Genomic DNA, 17,778 nt, shown 5'->3' with positions numbered 1-17,778 from the left:
TGGACGACTGTACCTTTTGAACGTCTTCATCCAATTCCCTCTCCTCCCACCCCTAATTGTTTTAGAAAACCTAAGTACAGTTTTGTTTTGTTTTGTTTTTTAATTACCATTTGGGGCAGGTGGGCCATGTCTCCCCCACAACTAAGCCTGGACCTGGTGGGTTCCACCCACACGTCAGTGCTGATTTTATGACATGCACAGTACTCAACACTTACAGGGACCTTCTCACTTCCCTCTCATAACCCTGTAAGTGAGTGGATACTTTCTTACTGTGTTTTGTCATTTGAAAAGCACAGCGTGGAGAGTGCTATGATCACACAACGGGTAGAGCGGGGATCTGACCCCAAGTCTGCGCACTCAAAAAGCTCACCCTTAACTGCTACACAGATCACCCTGTTTTCCTGGTGTTCAAGGCCCTCAGGCCTGTGCCTGGGGACTATACAGAGCGCAGGGAAAATGTTCCAAAACAGTGGCTGGGTTGGGGAATGGCTCTCTCCCCACCACCATCCCCTCAGCATTTCCCATCCCTCAAGCATCTTTCTCTTCCTGTTCCACAGGCAGCTCAATTCTGGGACCAACTTCATCTTACTTTTTTTTTAAAGCTTCAGGCTCAAGCTGTGATCTCCTCAAGAATCTGCAACTCAGAATTCTCAAGCCTCTCTAGATGCAGTTGCTGGCTAGAAAATACTCATTGTGACAACCAACCCGTCCCGAAGGCTTGCCCTGTGCTGGTGTTGCGGGGGGACGGGTGCCCGTCTCCACACATTAGCTCATCTGTTTCTCATGACACTCTGGGAGGAGAATGCATCCCCATTTTACAGATGTAGATACTGACACTCAGAAAAGTCAGGTAATCCCTGGGGACAATGACCACCTTTGGGGAGGAAAATACAGCCATTTACATCACGTGTACATTAGCAAGGACACGCACGTTCTCTGTGGTCTAGCCATTCCACTCTTCGGCATGGAGCCAACAGAAATGCACACCTGTCCTCATCAGAGGACGTGAAGAAGGATTTCACAGCAGGAAGATCTGAAGAAGCCTAAACTGGAAATTCCCCAAACGCCCTGCAATGGCATAGTAAAGTGTGTGGTAGACTCAACAAGGGAACAGTATACAGCAGTGAAAATGAACAAACAAGACGAACAATAACTTGGGTGAGTTTCAAAACGTAACAACAAGCAAAAGCAGCCAGGCACGAAAGAGCACACACGTTAGGATTCCATTTACATAAAACGGGCAAAACTCATCTATAGTACTGGAAGTCAGGAGAGAAAGGATACATACTACAGGATTCCATGAACATGACATTCTGGAAAAGCAAAATTCTGAAGACCATTAACAAGATCAGGGGTTACCAGGGGTTGAGGGGGCTGAGGGATGAGCTGGTGGCGCCCAGAGGATTTTTAGGGCAGTGAAACTGCTCCGTGTGATACTGTAATTACGGACACATGTCATTACACATTCCTCCAAACTCACAGAATGTAGGACACCCGGAGAGAACCCTAATGTGAACCACAGGTTCTGGGTGATGATGTGCCAGTGCAGGTCCATCAACGGTAACAAATGTCCCAATCTGGGGGGGAGGGTTGTTGACACTGGGGGAGGCTGTGCGTGTGTGGGGAACAGGGGTACATGAGTCATCTCGGTACCTTTCCTGAATTTTGCTGTTAACCTAAAACAGCTCAGAATAATAGTCTTAATTTTTTAAAAAAGTCAGGATAGCAGTTGCCCTTGATGCAGTAGTGATTTGAACGGGGCATGAGGGGGCTTCTGGGCACTGGGAATGTTTTATTTCTTGACCCAGCTGCAGGTTACACAGACGTGTTCTCAGAAAGTTTTTGGAACTCTATGTTTATGAGTGATGCATTTTTCTGTACGTGATCTCACGATAAAACATTTACCCAAGACATTCAGTAATTCTACTTAGAAAGGATTTATCTTGAAAGAATAAATCCAACAGGTACAGAAAGATGAATACATAAGTGTGTTCACTGTTGTGTTCTCCCTAATAGCTTAAAAACTGAACTCAACCTAAGTTCCCACCAAAAGCAGATTACGGGATATTTAGCCAATTAAAAGCAAAATGCTGCCTTTAAAAGTGACAGTTGTGTATTTAACGTGAACATACACTCCTGACATAACGTTGTCTGAAAACAGCATGCTATGAAAACAGCATGACTCCATGTTGGGAAGAAAACATCTAAATATACACAAATGTATATAAGTAATGAAAGAAAGTCAACTTGCTTTCCCAAAATAATAGCAATTATCTCTCAATACTGGGATTAGAGACTATGTTTGTTTTGCTTTGATTCATCTATATTTTCCAAATCTTCTCTAACATACAATGTGTATTTATTAGTCATGTAACGAATATTGTAAGCACACAATACAGTCCCATATGGGACAGCCGAGAGACTGCAAAACTATTGTTAACGATGAATCATTCACTGGCAAGCACTACGTCCTGGGGACATGTGTGCTTATTTTATCCTTTCCATGACCCTACAGCCGACAGACAGACTATTCCCATTTTACAGAAGAGCACACTGAGGCTCTGAGGGACAGGTAACTCGCTTAAGGTCACTCAACTTGAAAGAGGCAGACCCAGGATTTGAACTGTCTGGAGGAACGTGGGCGGTTTAGTTTTGTTTTGTTTTTTAACTGACACCCCACACTGTCTCCCTCTGGGTGATCAGATTAGACTGGCCAGTTAAGAGTTCCCAGCTCTGATCGATAGATTAAAAAAAAAAAATACACTGATCTGCTGCGAAATACTGATCAGAAATTGCAGCCAAAGATGTGCTCCTAAACCCCCTCTATGAAAGATGAGCACATTGTGCTCAGTGAAAGAGGCCGGTCACAAAGCCCACGCATTGTAAGATCCCATTTACGAGAAATTCAAACCCACAGAGACAGAAAGTAGACCAGTGGTTGCCTGGGGCTGGTGAAGGAGAGAGGGAATCACTGCTAATAGCTGTGGAGTTTCTTTGGGTGATTGGGGTGGGGGGAGAAAATGTTCTAAGATTAGATTGTTACACAACCCTGTGATTATACTAAAACCTGAGTACCCTTTAAAGGGGTGAAATGCAGGGTTTGTGAGTTGTATCTCAATAAAGACATTAGACATGGGAACACTGAGACTCGCCCAAGGTCACACAGATAGGACGAAGTGTATAAACCATCGCAGACCAGGTTTCTCTAATGAAGAGTCTCCAGCTAACTGCAACCCAAGTGCATGTATACACGACACACGTGCACTTCTCTGTCCTGCCTGACTGAAAGCAGAAAAATGAGGACACCCGCCCCAACTCTGGTCCCCTTTTTGGCACCCAAATCCCCAAAGCCAAGAGCTCGCCCCTTAGCTAAGCTCCAGGCACCCGCAGCTCCACTCCCCGGGCCCCCCACAGGGTCTGTCCCTCGAGCACCTGATACACGTGTGCCTGTATCACACCCTGGAAGACCCTGTCTGTTGCTCCCCTCAAGGGTTCCCGAGATGGAAGCTTTCCCAGTTTCCCTGCTCCTCACTCTGAGCCCTCTCTCCAGGCCCCCGTGAGGTCACAGTTGCCAAGGGAACAAGAGGCAGAGACAACTCGGTGCCTGGCATTGCAATGTCGTTATTTTGGGTTTTAGATTTCAACCTGAGGGAAATGTACACCCTTCCACGGGGCTGGTGAGAGTTTAATCTGCCCAATTTTGGAGGGGGCGGGAGTGACCTGTCACTTTGTATCAAAAGCTTAAGCAAAAAAACATATGCCTGCCAGGTCCAATACAGAGCCACCAGCCACATGTGGCTACTAAGATGTGCCGAAGTGTAAAAAGCACACAGGCCTTCAAAGACTTAGTATGAAAAAAATACAGACTGTCTTAAAAATTTTGATACTAATTACGTGCTGAAATAATATTTTAGACATAACGGGTTAAATACAACATATTATTTAAATTGATTTCACCTGTTAACTTTTTTTTTTTAATGTGGCTACTAGAAAATCTAGAATTATATTACACCTATAGCTTGTTGAAAATTTAGAATTGTTCCACCTCACAATATATTTGTACTGGGCAGTGCTTGGGATATGTGCTCTGAACCAGAAACTTGATTCCTAGGAATGATTCCTGAGGAACCAAGACAAGTGTACAAAGATGAACAGGTAAGAGTAAACATCGTTGCCTGTTTGAAATGGTTAAAAAAAAAAAAGGAGGGGGGGAATGGTGAGCCACGGGAAACTGATCAAATAAATCCTGCTGCATCCCGAAGGCAGAATACTCCACAGTCTTTAAAAAAAAAAATTTTTTTTAAATATTGTGGGACACAGAAAACGTGTTCATGGAATATCATTACAAGGAAAAACCGACAGGCAATAAAGGTCTCGTTTATATGAAAGTTCACACGGATATGCATGTGCGTGCCCAGGAAAAATCAGGCAAGGGTTATGACCAAACAGTAAATCGTTCCAGATGGTAGAACGTCAGGACATTTCTCTCCTCCAGTTCTTTATTTTTGCTTATCCATCCTTTAACTTTTCTGCAATTAAGAGGGATTACTTGTGTAGTCTTATTTAAATTTCAGTTTTTCTTTTAACCTTGACGGCTTCATGAAAACTCAAATAGAAAATGCCTAAGTGTTGGTGAGACTGTGGAGAAACTGGAGCCCCCCCCCCCCAGACTGCTGGCGGGAATGCAAAATGGTGCAGCCGATGTGAAAAACAGCTTGGTGATTCCTCAATAAATTAAACATAGATTTACCACACACGATCCAGAAATTCTCCTCCTAAGTATATACCTGAGATAAATGAAAACATATGTCCACACAGACACCTGTAAGTGAATGTTCACAGCAGCACTACCCACAATATCCAAAAGGCACAAACAACCCCAATGTCCATCGACAGGTAAATAGATTAAAAAATTAAGTGTTCTGTCCGTACAATGGACTAGTATGTGGCCGTAACAAATAGTGAAACACTGACACCTGCCACAACGTGGAGGAACCTTGAACACTGGTTGAGGGGAAGAAATCAGACACAAAAGGCCCCATCGTGTATGGTTCCCTTTACATGAAATGCCCAGAAGAGGCAAATCTGCAGACATAGCAAGTGGACTAGCGGCTGCCGGGGGCTGGGGTAGGAGGAGAGGGGGACTGCTAATGGATACGGGGCCAGTGTGCAGCCCTGCTCTGCGGAGCAAGGGGCCACTGGGGGAAGGAGAGTCGCACAGACTAGACGGTCAGAGACGACACTCAGGAAGGAGGGCAGGAGGAGACCAGGGGCAGAGATACAGGCCCCCAAACCCCTGCAAGGTCCAGCCTCCCTCGCGTGGCTCAGGAGGAAATGGAACATCTGTGCTCACCCACTGCGGGGTGGTCAGGACTATCTGGGCCTGTGTTCCCCGGGACCCAAGTCTAGGGGTGAGGGGCATAAGAAATAGGAGTTGCTCCTTGCTTCCAGATTCTGTGCTGCTCTCAGGGGCCTGGGGGCCTGAGAGACTCCCTCGTGGTGCACCTGTGTCAGCTTAGCCCCCTGACCGGTGCCCCTGCTGCACATTAAGAGATATTGACTGAGCGCCTCTGGTTTGCTGGGCACCTGCCAGATGCCAGAGATGCAGACACAAATTGCAGAGCCCTCACCTCACTGGGATCCAAGATCCTAAGTGCGGTGTCCTCTTGCCAAGGAGCACCAAGGAGGGAGCGAGGCTTCCAGTCCACGGGGATCAGGTGGGAGGCAATGCCCAGTGGGATCCCAGAGGCTGGGGGCCAGACGGGGGAGGCAGGGCTGGTAGAACTCAGGGAGCCCCAAGCCCTTCAGCACAGCTGGAAGGCAGACCAGGAACAGGGGTGCAGGCGGGGCACACATGTCAGGCTAATTCAGACTTCACCCTGAGTTTTCAGAGGATGCTAAGCCGTGGAATAAGATCCCATGTGCCTGGCACAGCATGGAGGGTGGATGCAGACAGTGGGCCTGGGTACCCACTGAGAGGCTGGCAGATGTAGTGGTCCAGGTAGGGAAGGGCATCCAAAACACAGCTGGGAGAAATAAAGGCGGCTGAGAACATGCTGGCTGCTTCCTCCAGGGGCGCCCCAGAGCCACCATGCCTCCCTGCACCCCATTTTCCCCAGCAGTGCCAGCCTGGATGCAGGCACTGAGACACCAACTGGCATCACTGGGGAGATCTTGGTGGCTTCTGAGGCCGCCCAAAGCTCTCCTGCTTGCTGCATCCCAACAGACTGGCCAGGACTCAGTCCAGGCATCAGCCAAAGCCCTGGACCACAGAGGGGCACCAGGCCAGACAGAAAGGTGAGCTGACCACATCCGGCCAAGAGCTGTTGGTTCAACCCCCAGCCTCCTAAACCGCCTCCAGGAGGCTGTTACTTCCTCCACCGTAATACAGAGTATTATAATAATAGCACCGCCGACGCGAGGCTGTTCATACCACAAAAAACAATCAAAATCACATACACAACATGCAAGAACACTGAAATGTGGGAATACCCAAACGTCCACCCAAACGCAGGTGAGCAAAATGCGGTATCTCCACACAACCGAATAAATTCCACCTTGAGACGGAATGAAGTACTGACATCTGCTACAACCTGGATGAACCTTGAAAACATGATGTTAAGTGAAGGAGGCCAGCCACGGGAGGCCACGACTGTATGAAGCACCCACAGTAAGCAAATCCACAGAGATAGAAAGTAGATTAGTGTTTGGTTGCCAGGGGCTGCAAGGTGGACGATTAAAGTGACTGCTGACGGGCGTGAAGTCTGTTTCTGGGGTGACGAAGATGTTCTGGAATAGACCGGGGATGTTGGCACTGCATTGTGAACGCACTTAATACCGTTGACCTGTATGCTTTAAAATGGCTAAGGTGGTAAAGTTTCTGTGATTTGAATTTTGCAACAGTAGAAAAAAAAAAATCACATACACATTCAGCACTGGACCTGGCAGGGGGAGCAGGAGACATCAGAGCTGTCATGATTGTGACTATCACGCCCCCCCAAACAATAATCTCATGGTACCTACTCAGCTCTTCAGCCGGCTCCAGGCTCCCAGGGGAGTGGGAACTGGCTGTGTGCCACCTGGGGCTCCAGCCAAAGCAATGACTAATCCCAGCCCAAGGAGGGAGGCGGGGAGGGCAGAGGGACCGGCCTCACATGCCTGGGGCACACAAGATGCTTCACAGTGCTGGACGCTCTGCTCCTCCCCTCCACCTGCCTTCCCCTTAGAAGCCACATCGTGCTCAGCGTGGACACATCACAGACCATGCCTGGCTGCTGGGAATCTCACCTAAACTGAAGATGCACTGGGGTGCACTTGGCCTTGAGAAAGAAGTTACTGAACCCAATTCTGTTCTCAGAAGCAGAATCAGCAACAAGAAGATTCACTGCCTGTGTTCCACCTGCACCTTCAAACACTTGCAAACTTTCACCTGCTTAGTAAGGAATTCCCGGGAGGGGTGGCCCTGGCCCATGCCAGCCTGGGGACGTGGGTAGTGAGCATTTCATTAGGATGTCCAGGGGTTTTCCTGCACAGAATGCATCCTCCAGTTCTCAGGACCAGAGATGAAGCAGGGACAGAGCGAGGTGATGCGACTTTAGGGATTCTCCTCTTGTGAGCAAAGAGAACTCAGACAGCTGTCAGAGTGGGTGAGCATGACTCTCAAAATCACACAGACTGTCCCTGCTCATCCACACTCACGTTCTGACGGCTGCGCTCTGCTCCTTCCCATTTGCCTCGGAGCACCACGGGTCAGCACCTACTCAGAGGAAGCCAGGTGTTTGACACACTTGTCTTGCTGAGTCCTCATACCAGTGCTGGCCTCTCTGGGTGGTTATCATGCCCATTTTACAGATAGGGAAACAGTCTCAGAGAGGTGAAGTCACTTGCTGATAAGAGCAGCAGACCTGGGATTTGAACCCCGGGTCTGTGACTCCGTGTTCTCCTGCCTGTTTGCTATGCTGTCTGCCAAAATGGAGAAGTGGCTGGGATGCTGAATACACATCATTTATGTCACTAAAGAGACAAAGATGTCTCCACTTTAATAAAAAAAAAAAAAAGGCTGAAGACAAGGAGAAAAAAGCAAGCTAATCAGTGGAGATTTGGAGAGGGGAACCCTTTCAGAGCCTCTGAGGAACTGGTTTTCACATCCTTCCAGAAGTATCTTCAAGCTCTAGATTTACAGAAAGTACGAGGGCTTGTTATGGGAGGCCATTTAGGTAAAGCACTCCAGTTCCTGCCACTAGGAGCTAACACAGACTCTCCATCCCACTACAAACCCATAAAGCATTGGATCAAATTAGAAAAACGTTTAAGATACCACTAAGCTAGAAAGAGAAATCCCCAGGTGCCAGAGGCAAGGAGGGGACTCAGACCCAGCAGGCGAGGTCCCCCAGGGCTGCCAGGATGGTTCCAGGCTCTAACAGCTAAGAATGGGGGGCTTCTAGCCCACTGAGTGACAGCAGTGGCCTTGGGTCCATAGGGGTGAGAAGCTCCTGTGAAAAGCCAGAGCATAAATGGTTGCCCCTCCATATAAGGTGGGACAGAAAACCACCTCCGGCCCCACTGGCCCAGAGAGTCAACAAGGAAACTGACTCTGCTGCAGAGGGGCAGGGAGCAGAGGAGACGGGTAGGACTCACGATGAATCAAAACTCCAGACCTGTGCCATGCATGAGTCAAAATCCCAAACCTCGGTGGTACAGGAAATCCAAATTGAGGAATTAATGTAAAAAATGTTTCTAGACCAGAGAAAACCCTAAGGTACCCAGAACAATAAATGCAAAGCACCGTGCAAGGCACTTCTATAACCCTGGGTCCAGGGCACATGGCACTGTCATGGGGGAGGTACTTCAGCTAAGCCCATCTCCACTTGGTCTGGCTTCAGCCTGAATCTGGAGATGAAGATAGTTCAAAGAATGTGAAAAACCAGGGGGAGATAGTCCAGTCGAAGATGAGCTCATAATCAAAAATGAAACCGCACAAGCAAATGAACTGCCATGTGGGAGAATCAGTAGACACAATTAATACATGGAATGGCATCCCAGGAAGGCAAGACAGCAGAGATTATACAGTAAGGCTCAAACTATTACAAATAAAGTAAGAATCATGCTCCATTACAAAAGCAGTGAATTTAAAACCATATGGAACTTACAAAATGTTTTTTAAAAGTCACTGGAATTTAAAAAACTAAGGTGGGTTAAAGCAGCAAAGCTGTAGTCGCTAAAGAGAGAGTTAGTAAACCAGAAGACAGACCTAAGGAAATGATTCAGAATACAGCACAGAGAAACAGAAAGAAAGAAAATATGAAAGAAAGTGAAGAGGCACTCAGGACAGAATGACATGGTCCAACATTTTTCTAATAGGAATTACCGAGGAAGAAGAGAAAGGGAGGGATAATATTTCCATGATGGAAGACATGAGTTATTTTTAGAAAGAAACAGCATGAAACAGTCCCGGGCAAGATAAATCAAATCCACACCTAGACAAAGCATGGCAAAAACAACCACCAACTAAATTTTTTAAACAGAGGGGGAAAAGCAGATTTCTACAAAGAAATATCACCGAGACAAAAGCGCTGACATTTTCAACAGCAAAAAGAGACCAAAAACACAGTGCTGAGAGAAAACAAGCAGCAACCTCAAATTTTATACCTAGCCAAATGGTCACTCCTGTACGCTGGCAAAATAAAGGCATTTTCAGACAAAGATGGCAACTCGCAGAGACTTGTTGAAGAAAAAGTTTTGGAAAAGTGTGTTATATAAGAAGAAAACTCAATCTATAAGAAAGAACAGTTGTAAGATTTAATAGAGTCTGCATAAAACAATAATAAAACCAATATGTAGGTTTCAAAAAATACTGGAGTGATACTAATTAAAGCATGCTAAGGTCCCTGATCACTGCACAAGGGCAAGATGATGGGTAACTTGAGATATGTCAAAAATGGTATGAATTACTGAAGGAAGTTACAGAATGCCTTAAAAAGGAGGTATGTGGCCAGCTTCTGAAAGGTTTACGATCAAAATGATTAGCACCTGCCAACAATGTCTGAATACCTATGATGTGTAAAGAGCTTTACTCACATTCTCATTTAATCTTCACAGCAGCCCAGGGACACATTCCCATTTCACAGATGAGGAAAACTGAGACTCAGGGAGGCAAAGTTTCTTGCTTAGACAGTACCAGGCAGTGCTGTCATTCGAACCCATATCTGTCTGCTGGTAAAAGCTGAGGTGGTGGGAAGCTAGTCTGTGCCCAAGGGGGACTCTGAGGTCTCAGAGAGGCAGGTGAGGACAAGGGAAGCCACCAGAACTACCAGGTGAGGGAGGCCTGGGAAGTGCTGGGCGCTCACCCGGGGTTCTCTGATCCCTGGGACTCTGGCATGGGTGCTCCGAGGACGGGAGGGAACCCGCCTTTTCTTTCCATCACTCTGTGACTCAGCCACACCAATCGTGTCGATGTCTCCTGCCTGGCCACCTGCCCTCCCTCCCAGAGGCACCTGGGCCCTGGGACCTGACTGCTCCCTCTTATCTCCCAGGGAGCTGTGCCGAGAACAGAAGGCGCACTCTGACAGCCTGCCCGTCCACAAAGGTCACACTGCTGGGACAACCAAGGACCTTTTTGTCCTCTCACTGAAGGTGGTGGCCACCACCACTGGTGGAAATCACCCACTTGGCCTTCTGGTTTTATGAATTAATAACAAAGCTGGAGCTGGCAACAGGATGAACAGAAGGAACAGGGTGCCAGGCTCCTCCCTGTCACCTTGTCCAGCCTCCCCAGCCTGGGAAAAGGAGGCCCTGCCTTATCTTTCCAAAGCCGTGGGCGCTTCTAGGCTGAAAAAAACCTTATTCCCCCGGCTTGAGATAACGGCTTTTGAAGTGCTTTGCAAAGGTAGAGAAGCATCTTATCAACACACGAGGTATTATGCCTGTAAGACTGGGCCATACGGCGTTATCTGAGCAGTGATTAAATTCCGTGCTGCATTCGGGGACCATTAACTTGCACAAAAAAAATACCCTGTCAGGGTGGGGGTGGGAGAGGTGAGAAAGAAAGATGCATAAGGGATCTAATTACTCCTAATCCTGGGAGCTGGGAAGTCTCGGAGTGGATTGCCAATTGCTTTCATGCAGAGGAAACACAAATTCTTCTGAAACAGAAGCCATGCAGTAAGACCCAGGAAACGGGTGGCAGGGGGGGTGTCACATTCCTGCCTCTTCTTAGCACTCCCCATGCCCCTCATGCTGCGCACCAGCAAGTCTGCCCGCCCCAGCAGGGGGTAGCTCACGGTTCTAGAACTTTCCACATCTGCCAGAGTCGATCCTATCTGCCTCGAGGTCCGATTTTTCCCTTGCCAGCTGATCACACACGCGTGTGGAACACTGTTAACGAGGCTGTGAGGCAGCAGGCAGCCTCTCCCAGGTAACAGACGCTGGGACTCTTACCGTCTCGGTCTGTATTAAGTCACGTGGGAGGGGCAGCTTTTTACACGCGAGAAAGCAGCAACCATTAAAAGGCCTGGTTTTGGATCTGGGGGCCACACACAGCATCTCAGTGACCCTGAGTGGTCACTTGCACATCTAAGCCTCAGTTTCCTCATCTGTAAAGTGGTCAACAAGTGTCCCACGGGGCTCTTACAAGGATTAGAAGATGAGTGATGTCAGAAAGAGCAGCTGTCACCTCAGTCACAGCCCAAGGCTATCTGGTCAACCAGCCCACTTGCAAAGGGGCAGACGAGCAGCGCAGAGGCCCACGGCCTGGACCAGGAGTCTCAGTGAGGTCGCGCAGGGCAAGCCCGATGATCGCCAGCCTCCAGCCCTTGCTCTGCAGCTACTGCTAACGTGGGATGACCGGGCCAGCTGAACAGAGTACACAGTGTCCATGCGGGCTGGGGCAGGAGGTGGTTTTGGGAGCCCAGGAGTTCGGTTCACCTGCTACCCAGCCTTTTCCTGCACATTTCCACACTGTGAGCACCCAGGGAGGTGGGCAGGGGTCTGGACACCCCACCTGAACAAGGCAGAAAATGTTCCGGAGGCTGGGGACACTTGGGCCTCCCTCCCATGGCCTTAACAACTGTCCTGCCCTGAGGACTCGGTCCTGCAGGGCCTCAGAGACATGTTCGTCCCTCCCCTAGTAGGAAGCCACCATTATTCATTTTTCTAATAATTTAAGTGCCTTTATTATCGTTTTCTTATTGAGGTCTGATTTACATACGATGGAATACACCTTCCCTGCTTTGAGAGCCTCACAAAGGCTGGGAGTCCATGTCTCCCAGAGCCACATGGACACAGTTCTGTACCCCCACTTTATGGGGTTCAGAGACTCCCCAAGGACCCCAGGTTAAAACTGTGGTCCACCCCAGAGGAACTGGAAAGGGAGCCAGGTAGGTTTTGTTGGCCCTTGAGCTTAACAAGCCTTGGTGACAACAGGCAGAGTTCATTGGTACCGGCCGACACTTACCCCTCAAGGCTGAGCTTCTGGAGGGCAGGGGAGGTGTCTGGTGTACCTGGGTATCCAGGGCCTGGAGCACAGTGGGAACGTGGCACATGGTGAAGGGGCCGAGGCCGTGGTCTGGAGCCTCTTGAAGACTCTATAACCGAGGAGTACTGCCCAGTGGAGAGATTCCAGTGGCAAACACAGGGCCACCCCCACAAGTCAGCCTGGGCCACACAGGCCTCCCCCATCTCTGGTTCCCCCAACAAAGGATGAGCTCCAGGGGTTAGACCAGGAATTGGTAGCCTGTGGCTTTGGGCCATATCATACCATCTCTTGAGCCTCGATGTCCTTGTCTAGAGAATAGGAAAGCCACCGTGTTCCTGGGAGGATTCCATGAGCACTGCGGAGAAACCACAGAGCTCAGCCCACGGTCTGGCAGATGACGGGTGCCCCGTCAACATTAGCCCTCACCATCACGAGGCCTGAACTCTCGATCTGGGAGACTGTTTTTTCTTCTTCCTTCTAGCTGCTTCTTGGCAACAACATAGACATGCCTGTGAGCTGTTTTGGAGCCTGAAGGAAAAAAAAAAGACCTCTCCACCTTTCCCAGAATCCTCCTCTTATTTCCTTTCCAACTCCAGGAGCAGACACGGAATCGGGGGGACGGGAAGCGAGGCCCCCTCCAGGCCAGCTCAAGGTGGCAACGGGGAATGCACTCTGGTGAGTGACTCCTAAGGAGCCACTCTTCCTGTCCAGGTCCCAGGTCACACCTAGGGACACACACTAGGCTTGACTCCATTCCCGCCAGGGAGGAAGGCCAGCTCACCCCTCAAACAAGCAGCCAGGATGCTTTCGATTGGGTTCTTAATAGGAATTGTAACAATCTAAGCAGTCAGCTTTCTGGGCGCAGAAGAGATGTCTGAGAATACTTGTTTAATGTTTTCAATCAATCAAGAAGGCTCTCACAGGCGAGGAGAGGTGGGTGTGCAGACCTGAGGATGCCCTGCGTGGGCGAGCTGGCTGGGGCTGGCGTGGCCAGCTGGTGGGGTGGCACTAGGTTTTATACCAGACACACGTTCTGAGGCAATACTCCTTGGGTGATAAAATCCACAGGGCCTTCACCCCTTCAACGTGTACCTCTTGTGCGCCAAGCAAGCAGCACACGCTGAGTATAAAGCTGAACAAGATATCCTCCCCGCTCTCAGGGAGCTCTGAGCTTTGAGGGGGTGGCAGATGACAAACCTGACAATTATAACGCGGTGTAATGCCTGCTATTATGGGAGGGAAGGCAGGGGCTGTGGGAGGGCTGAGGACGGGCATCTAACCCACAAAAGGTTGCAGGGAGGGTAGCTAGGGATGGCTGTGTGGAAGGGAACGACAGCTAAGCAGAGCCCTAAACGATGAAGAGCATGGGTTTCATAAAGAGACAAGGCAAAGAGGAAACGCTAGTGATCTTACACTGGGTGGAGGTTACCGAAGTATTTGCCTTATGCAACCACCGAACTTTGTAAAATGGAAAGAGTGCTCCAGGCACGGGAACAGACTGTGCAAAGGCCTGGAGGTGAGAAAAATACATGGGCAGGCTCTTCCTACCCCTTCTGAGTTCCTAGAAATCTAAGAGGCAACAAAATACAGTGAAAGCATAGTGGTGGCAGCAGGACAGTGAACTTGGGGATCCTGGGACTCCCCGACTCCGCTGCTCATGAGCCATGGGATGGCAGGCTAGTTGCTTTACCCCTCTGAGCCTCAGTTTCCTTATTTGTAAAATGGCCATCGTACCACCTTCCCGGGAGGATTATGATGAGGATTCCATGGGAGTGCATACAAAGAGGCCAGGCTGATTATTCACATCAGGGACCATCTTGGGCACAGCCGATTCTCCGGCGCCCTGGTCACAGGTTCCTCCCCCTTCTCAGAGATGCTTCCTGGGGGTTCTTATACGAACACTCCACTCAGCCTGCAGGATCCTGGGAGCGTGGACATTCCCATACCAAGTCAAACACTGTGGTACATACATACATCATCTGGTTGAATCTATACTGCCACCTCAGGATACAGACAGGGGCACCAACGCTCAAAGAGGTAGAATGACTTGCTTAAGGTCATACAGCTGTGAAGAAGTGGTCCCAAGACTTAACTCTTACCTGTGGCTCAGAGTGACCAGGACCCATAAATGTATTTAGGGCATGGCCAGTAATGCTAAACACTCATGCTTGTTTTAAACACCTTATGTGTATTCACTCACTCAATTCTTCCCAACAACTCCGAGGAAGGTGCCGCCTCTAGCCCCAGGTCAGAACGGATGCAAGTGAGGCGTGTATGACCTATACGTGACTTGCCCAACAAGACCCTTTAAATCAGGCTCCCACCCAAAGCTGAGCCCTGACTATGCCTGTGTCCTCATCTCATATAAATCTCCTTCACTGTCCTCAACTTGTTCCTGCCAAAGGACCTTTGCATTTGATGTGTCCTCTCTCTGCACCAAATACACTTCCCACAGGTCTTCACACACGTGGCTCCTCATTTAGGTCTGTTCCATTCTCACCTCCTCCAAGAAGCCCTCCTGGTCTACCCCTAAAGAAATGTTTCCTTGCCCCTCTCCTAACTTTCATGTTACCAGATTATATCTTGTTCACAGAGCTTGACACCTATGGGTTGATTTATTTATACCATGTGTCTCTCTGAGCCTGAAACGGTAAAAGTGCTCAGACTGCGCCAACCCCTTCACACGACTAGGGGAACTTTCCACCCACTTAAAGCTCAGACAACAGAAAGCATTCATCTTCTACACTAGTCTGACCTCAGAACCCCTTCCCTGACCTCCTCCTGTCTCCCCTCCCACTTTGGGATGTGAAAGTCATCATTCCTGGGGGAGGCTGGACCCTGGAAACTGACAAGATTCCCAGCATGCTCTGCAGCCCTGTCACCTGTCAAACCCACAACCAGACGGAATTCCGCTAGACTGCTCCAAGTGGGGACTGAAAAACAGTGGCCAGGGGCCAGCCCACCTTTCCTGCAGAGATCCCAGCTACAGAGAACCCCACTTCTACCCATCCAGATTCAAGGCAGCCAGAGGGCACTCGATAAACAACAAAACAGGGAAAACCCAAGAAAGTCAGGTGAAGGGAATTCTATCTCCTCTCTTACATTAGCCTTGGGGTTGAACTAGACTTTATAAAACTTTTGAAGAAGTAAAATAGTCACATATGGTTCAAAGTGAAAATATAAAAAAGTTTACAGTGAAAAACTCACTCCCCCTTCATCCCTTCTACCAAATCCCCCAACAAGTATTCATTATTCTTACTTCCTTGATGCAAATAAGTTACTTATTCCCCCTCTTTAAAAAAAAAAAAAAAGGTTCCATATTATACATACTGCACCACACCTTTATTTTCTCCAGTTGCAGATAATTCCATATTTGTACACAAGGTGTCTACATACATATGTGTGTGTATGCATGTATACACACACCAGTTATTAAGGGCTTTCTGTAATTTTCACCTGACTCTCCTGGAAAGAGGTGTTTGAGGATAAGGAGGGGTCGTTTTTCAACCCATGGAGAAATGGCTGGGCCAACCCCTGCCGGTGATCAACTATGGATGCTGGTTGTCTGCACTAAACTCAAAGCAGGCACCAGGAGCCAGCTCCTTCCTAGAAATAACATCTGCATCCCATTTCTTGAGCATTTATCTACCAGATACTAGCAGAAATCCCATTCCAGAGAGAAGGAAACCAAGCCTCAGAGAAGTAAAGTGACTAGTCCGAGGTCACACAGCCAGGAAGTGGAGCTGGCATAGTTCACACCCGGTCTTCCCATAGCCAGTCAGTTTGCCCACCCCCCTGGACTCTCGAGGTCTTCAGTCCACATCCCCCTTTACAGCCCGCAAAAGAACCGGGCACCCCGAGGTCAGGGCCCAGTGTCAAGTTCCCAGCCGGGCTGAGCTTGGGCGAACAGGCGCTTCCGCCATTACTTCCCTGCGGGGCGCGCAGACTCTGCGGGTCCCGGGAGTCCGGGTGAGCTCGAGGAAGGTCGCCGGGCTCCGGCAAAGGGCTCTGCGGGCGCTGCCTCGCTTAAAACTCCCAGCCACCCGAGGAGGGGGACCCTTTTGAACCCATTTTACAGACGGGAGAACGAAAGGAGGCGCAGAGATCTGCTCACCCGCCGGGAAGCGCCAGAGCCGCGCTCCCACCTCGCGCCCGTCTTCAAAACTTTCCTCCTCCTGCGCATCGTGAATCCTAACGACTTTCAGGTGCGGGGCGCGCACACCTGCTGTGCATCCCTGAGCCCTCTTTCTCCCGGGCCCAGGCGTCTGCTCCGCCCCGGGCAGGGAAGCCCGGACCCTGCTCCCTCCCCCGTCCAGTCCCCAGGACCCAGGCTTCCCAGCCAACTCCGAGAGCGCTGAGCGACCGCGGCACTTACTCAGCATCGCCGCAGCCTGCAAAGTGGCTGGCGGGGACCCATTTGAAGGAGGGGGTGACTGAGGAGCAGAGAGAGCCAGCTACTAGCCCAAGGTCACACAGCGCGGCAGCGCGAAGCCGAGTGGGCGGCTGTGGGCTGGGAGCCCCCAGCGCCAGCGGTGGGTAGTCCCTACCCCTGTCCCAGTGCCCCGCGGGATACTCACACCCGGTCTTGCCCACGAGCTCCCGCACCTCCTCGGACGCGGAGTGGGAAGCGCCCATGGTGCCCGCGGCGGGCGCCCCGGGACGCTCGTCGCTCCCAGGCCCCGGGCTGGCGTCGGCTGCGCAGCGGCCGGTCCGGCCTCGGGTCCAACGCGAGTCGGGACGCCGGGGAAGGACCTGAGCAGCGGGTTCCGCGTGGGGCGCGAGCTCGGCCTCTTATATCGGCGGAGGGCGGCGCGCCACGGTCCTAGCGCGCGCCGGTTTCGCTCACCGCGGGGAGGGGGAGCGCCCCGCCCCCGGCCGGAAACCGCGGGGAGTGGGTGGGGAGGGGAAGGAGAATGCCGAGCCCACCGTCCAGGTTCCCCAGCCCCCGCAGCTACGGTAGTGCTCCGGGTACATCACCCCTTCCGCACCCCTACTGGTTCTGGGAAGAAGCAGGTGTGAGCAGAGCTGGGATGTAGGTAGGAGGGGTGAGACCCCAGGGAGGTTCCATGCCCAGCCCACCCTGGCTCCACCTCACATCCTCCCAGATCTCAGGAGGGAAATTCCCTGGCGACAGTGGAGGACAGCGAGCATTAATTAGCTCTATGGTGAACAGCAATAAAGATAATATAATAATAATCTAACTTGAATGCGCACTGGGGACTTTGCTTGGCTTCTTCCAGGAAAGCCCACTCTGATGAAGTGGACACCCCCACGTGCCAGACTGGCCCATCCCAGCTGCACAGCCT

The 17,778-nt window shown here is 50.2% G+C and overlaps 1 protein-coding gene across 1 annotated transcript in view; it reads right to left on the bottom strand.

Moving 5' to 3' along the window:
* TESC (tescalcin) overlaps positions 1-17,261 on the bottom strand; it is a 56,269-nt gene extending 39,008 nt beyond the window's left edge. The window contains exon 1 of the mRNA XM_074356167.1: positions 17,050-17,261. Within this exon, the coding sequence (XP_074212268.1) occupies positions 17,050-17,107 (58 nt within the window). The 5' untranslated portion in view covers positions 17,108-17,261. The remainder of the gene's footprint in view (positions 1-17,049) is intronic.
* Positions 17,262-17,778: the final 517 nt, after the last annotated feature.

The sequence above is a fragment of the Camelus bactrianus genome, chromosome 32 (assembly GCF_048773025.1).
Source record: "Camelus bactrianus isolate YW-2024 breed Bactrian camel chromosome 32, ASM4877302v1, whole genome shotgun sequence".
Lineage (NCBI taxonomy): Eukaryota > Metazoa > Chordata > Mammalia > Artiodactyla > Camelidae > Camelus > Camelus bactrianus.
Note: the sequence above shows the minus strand (reverse complement) of the source record. Positions and strands in the feature narration are given on the sequence as shown.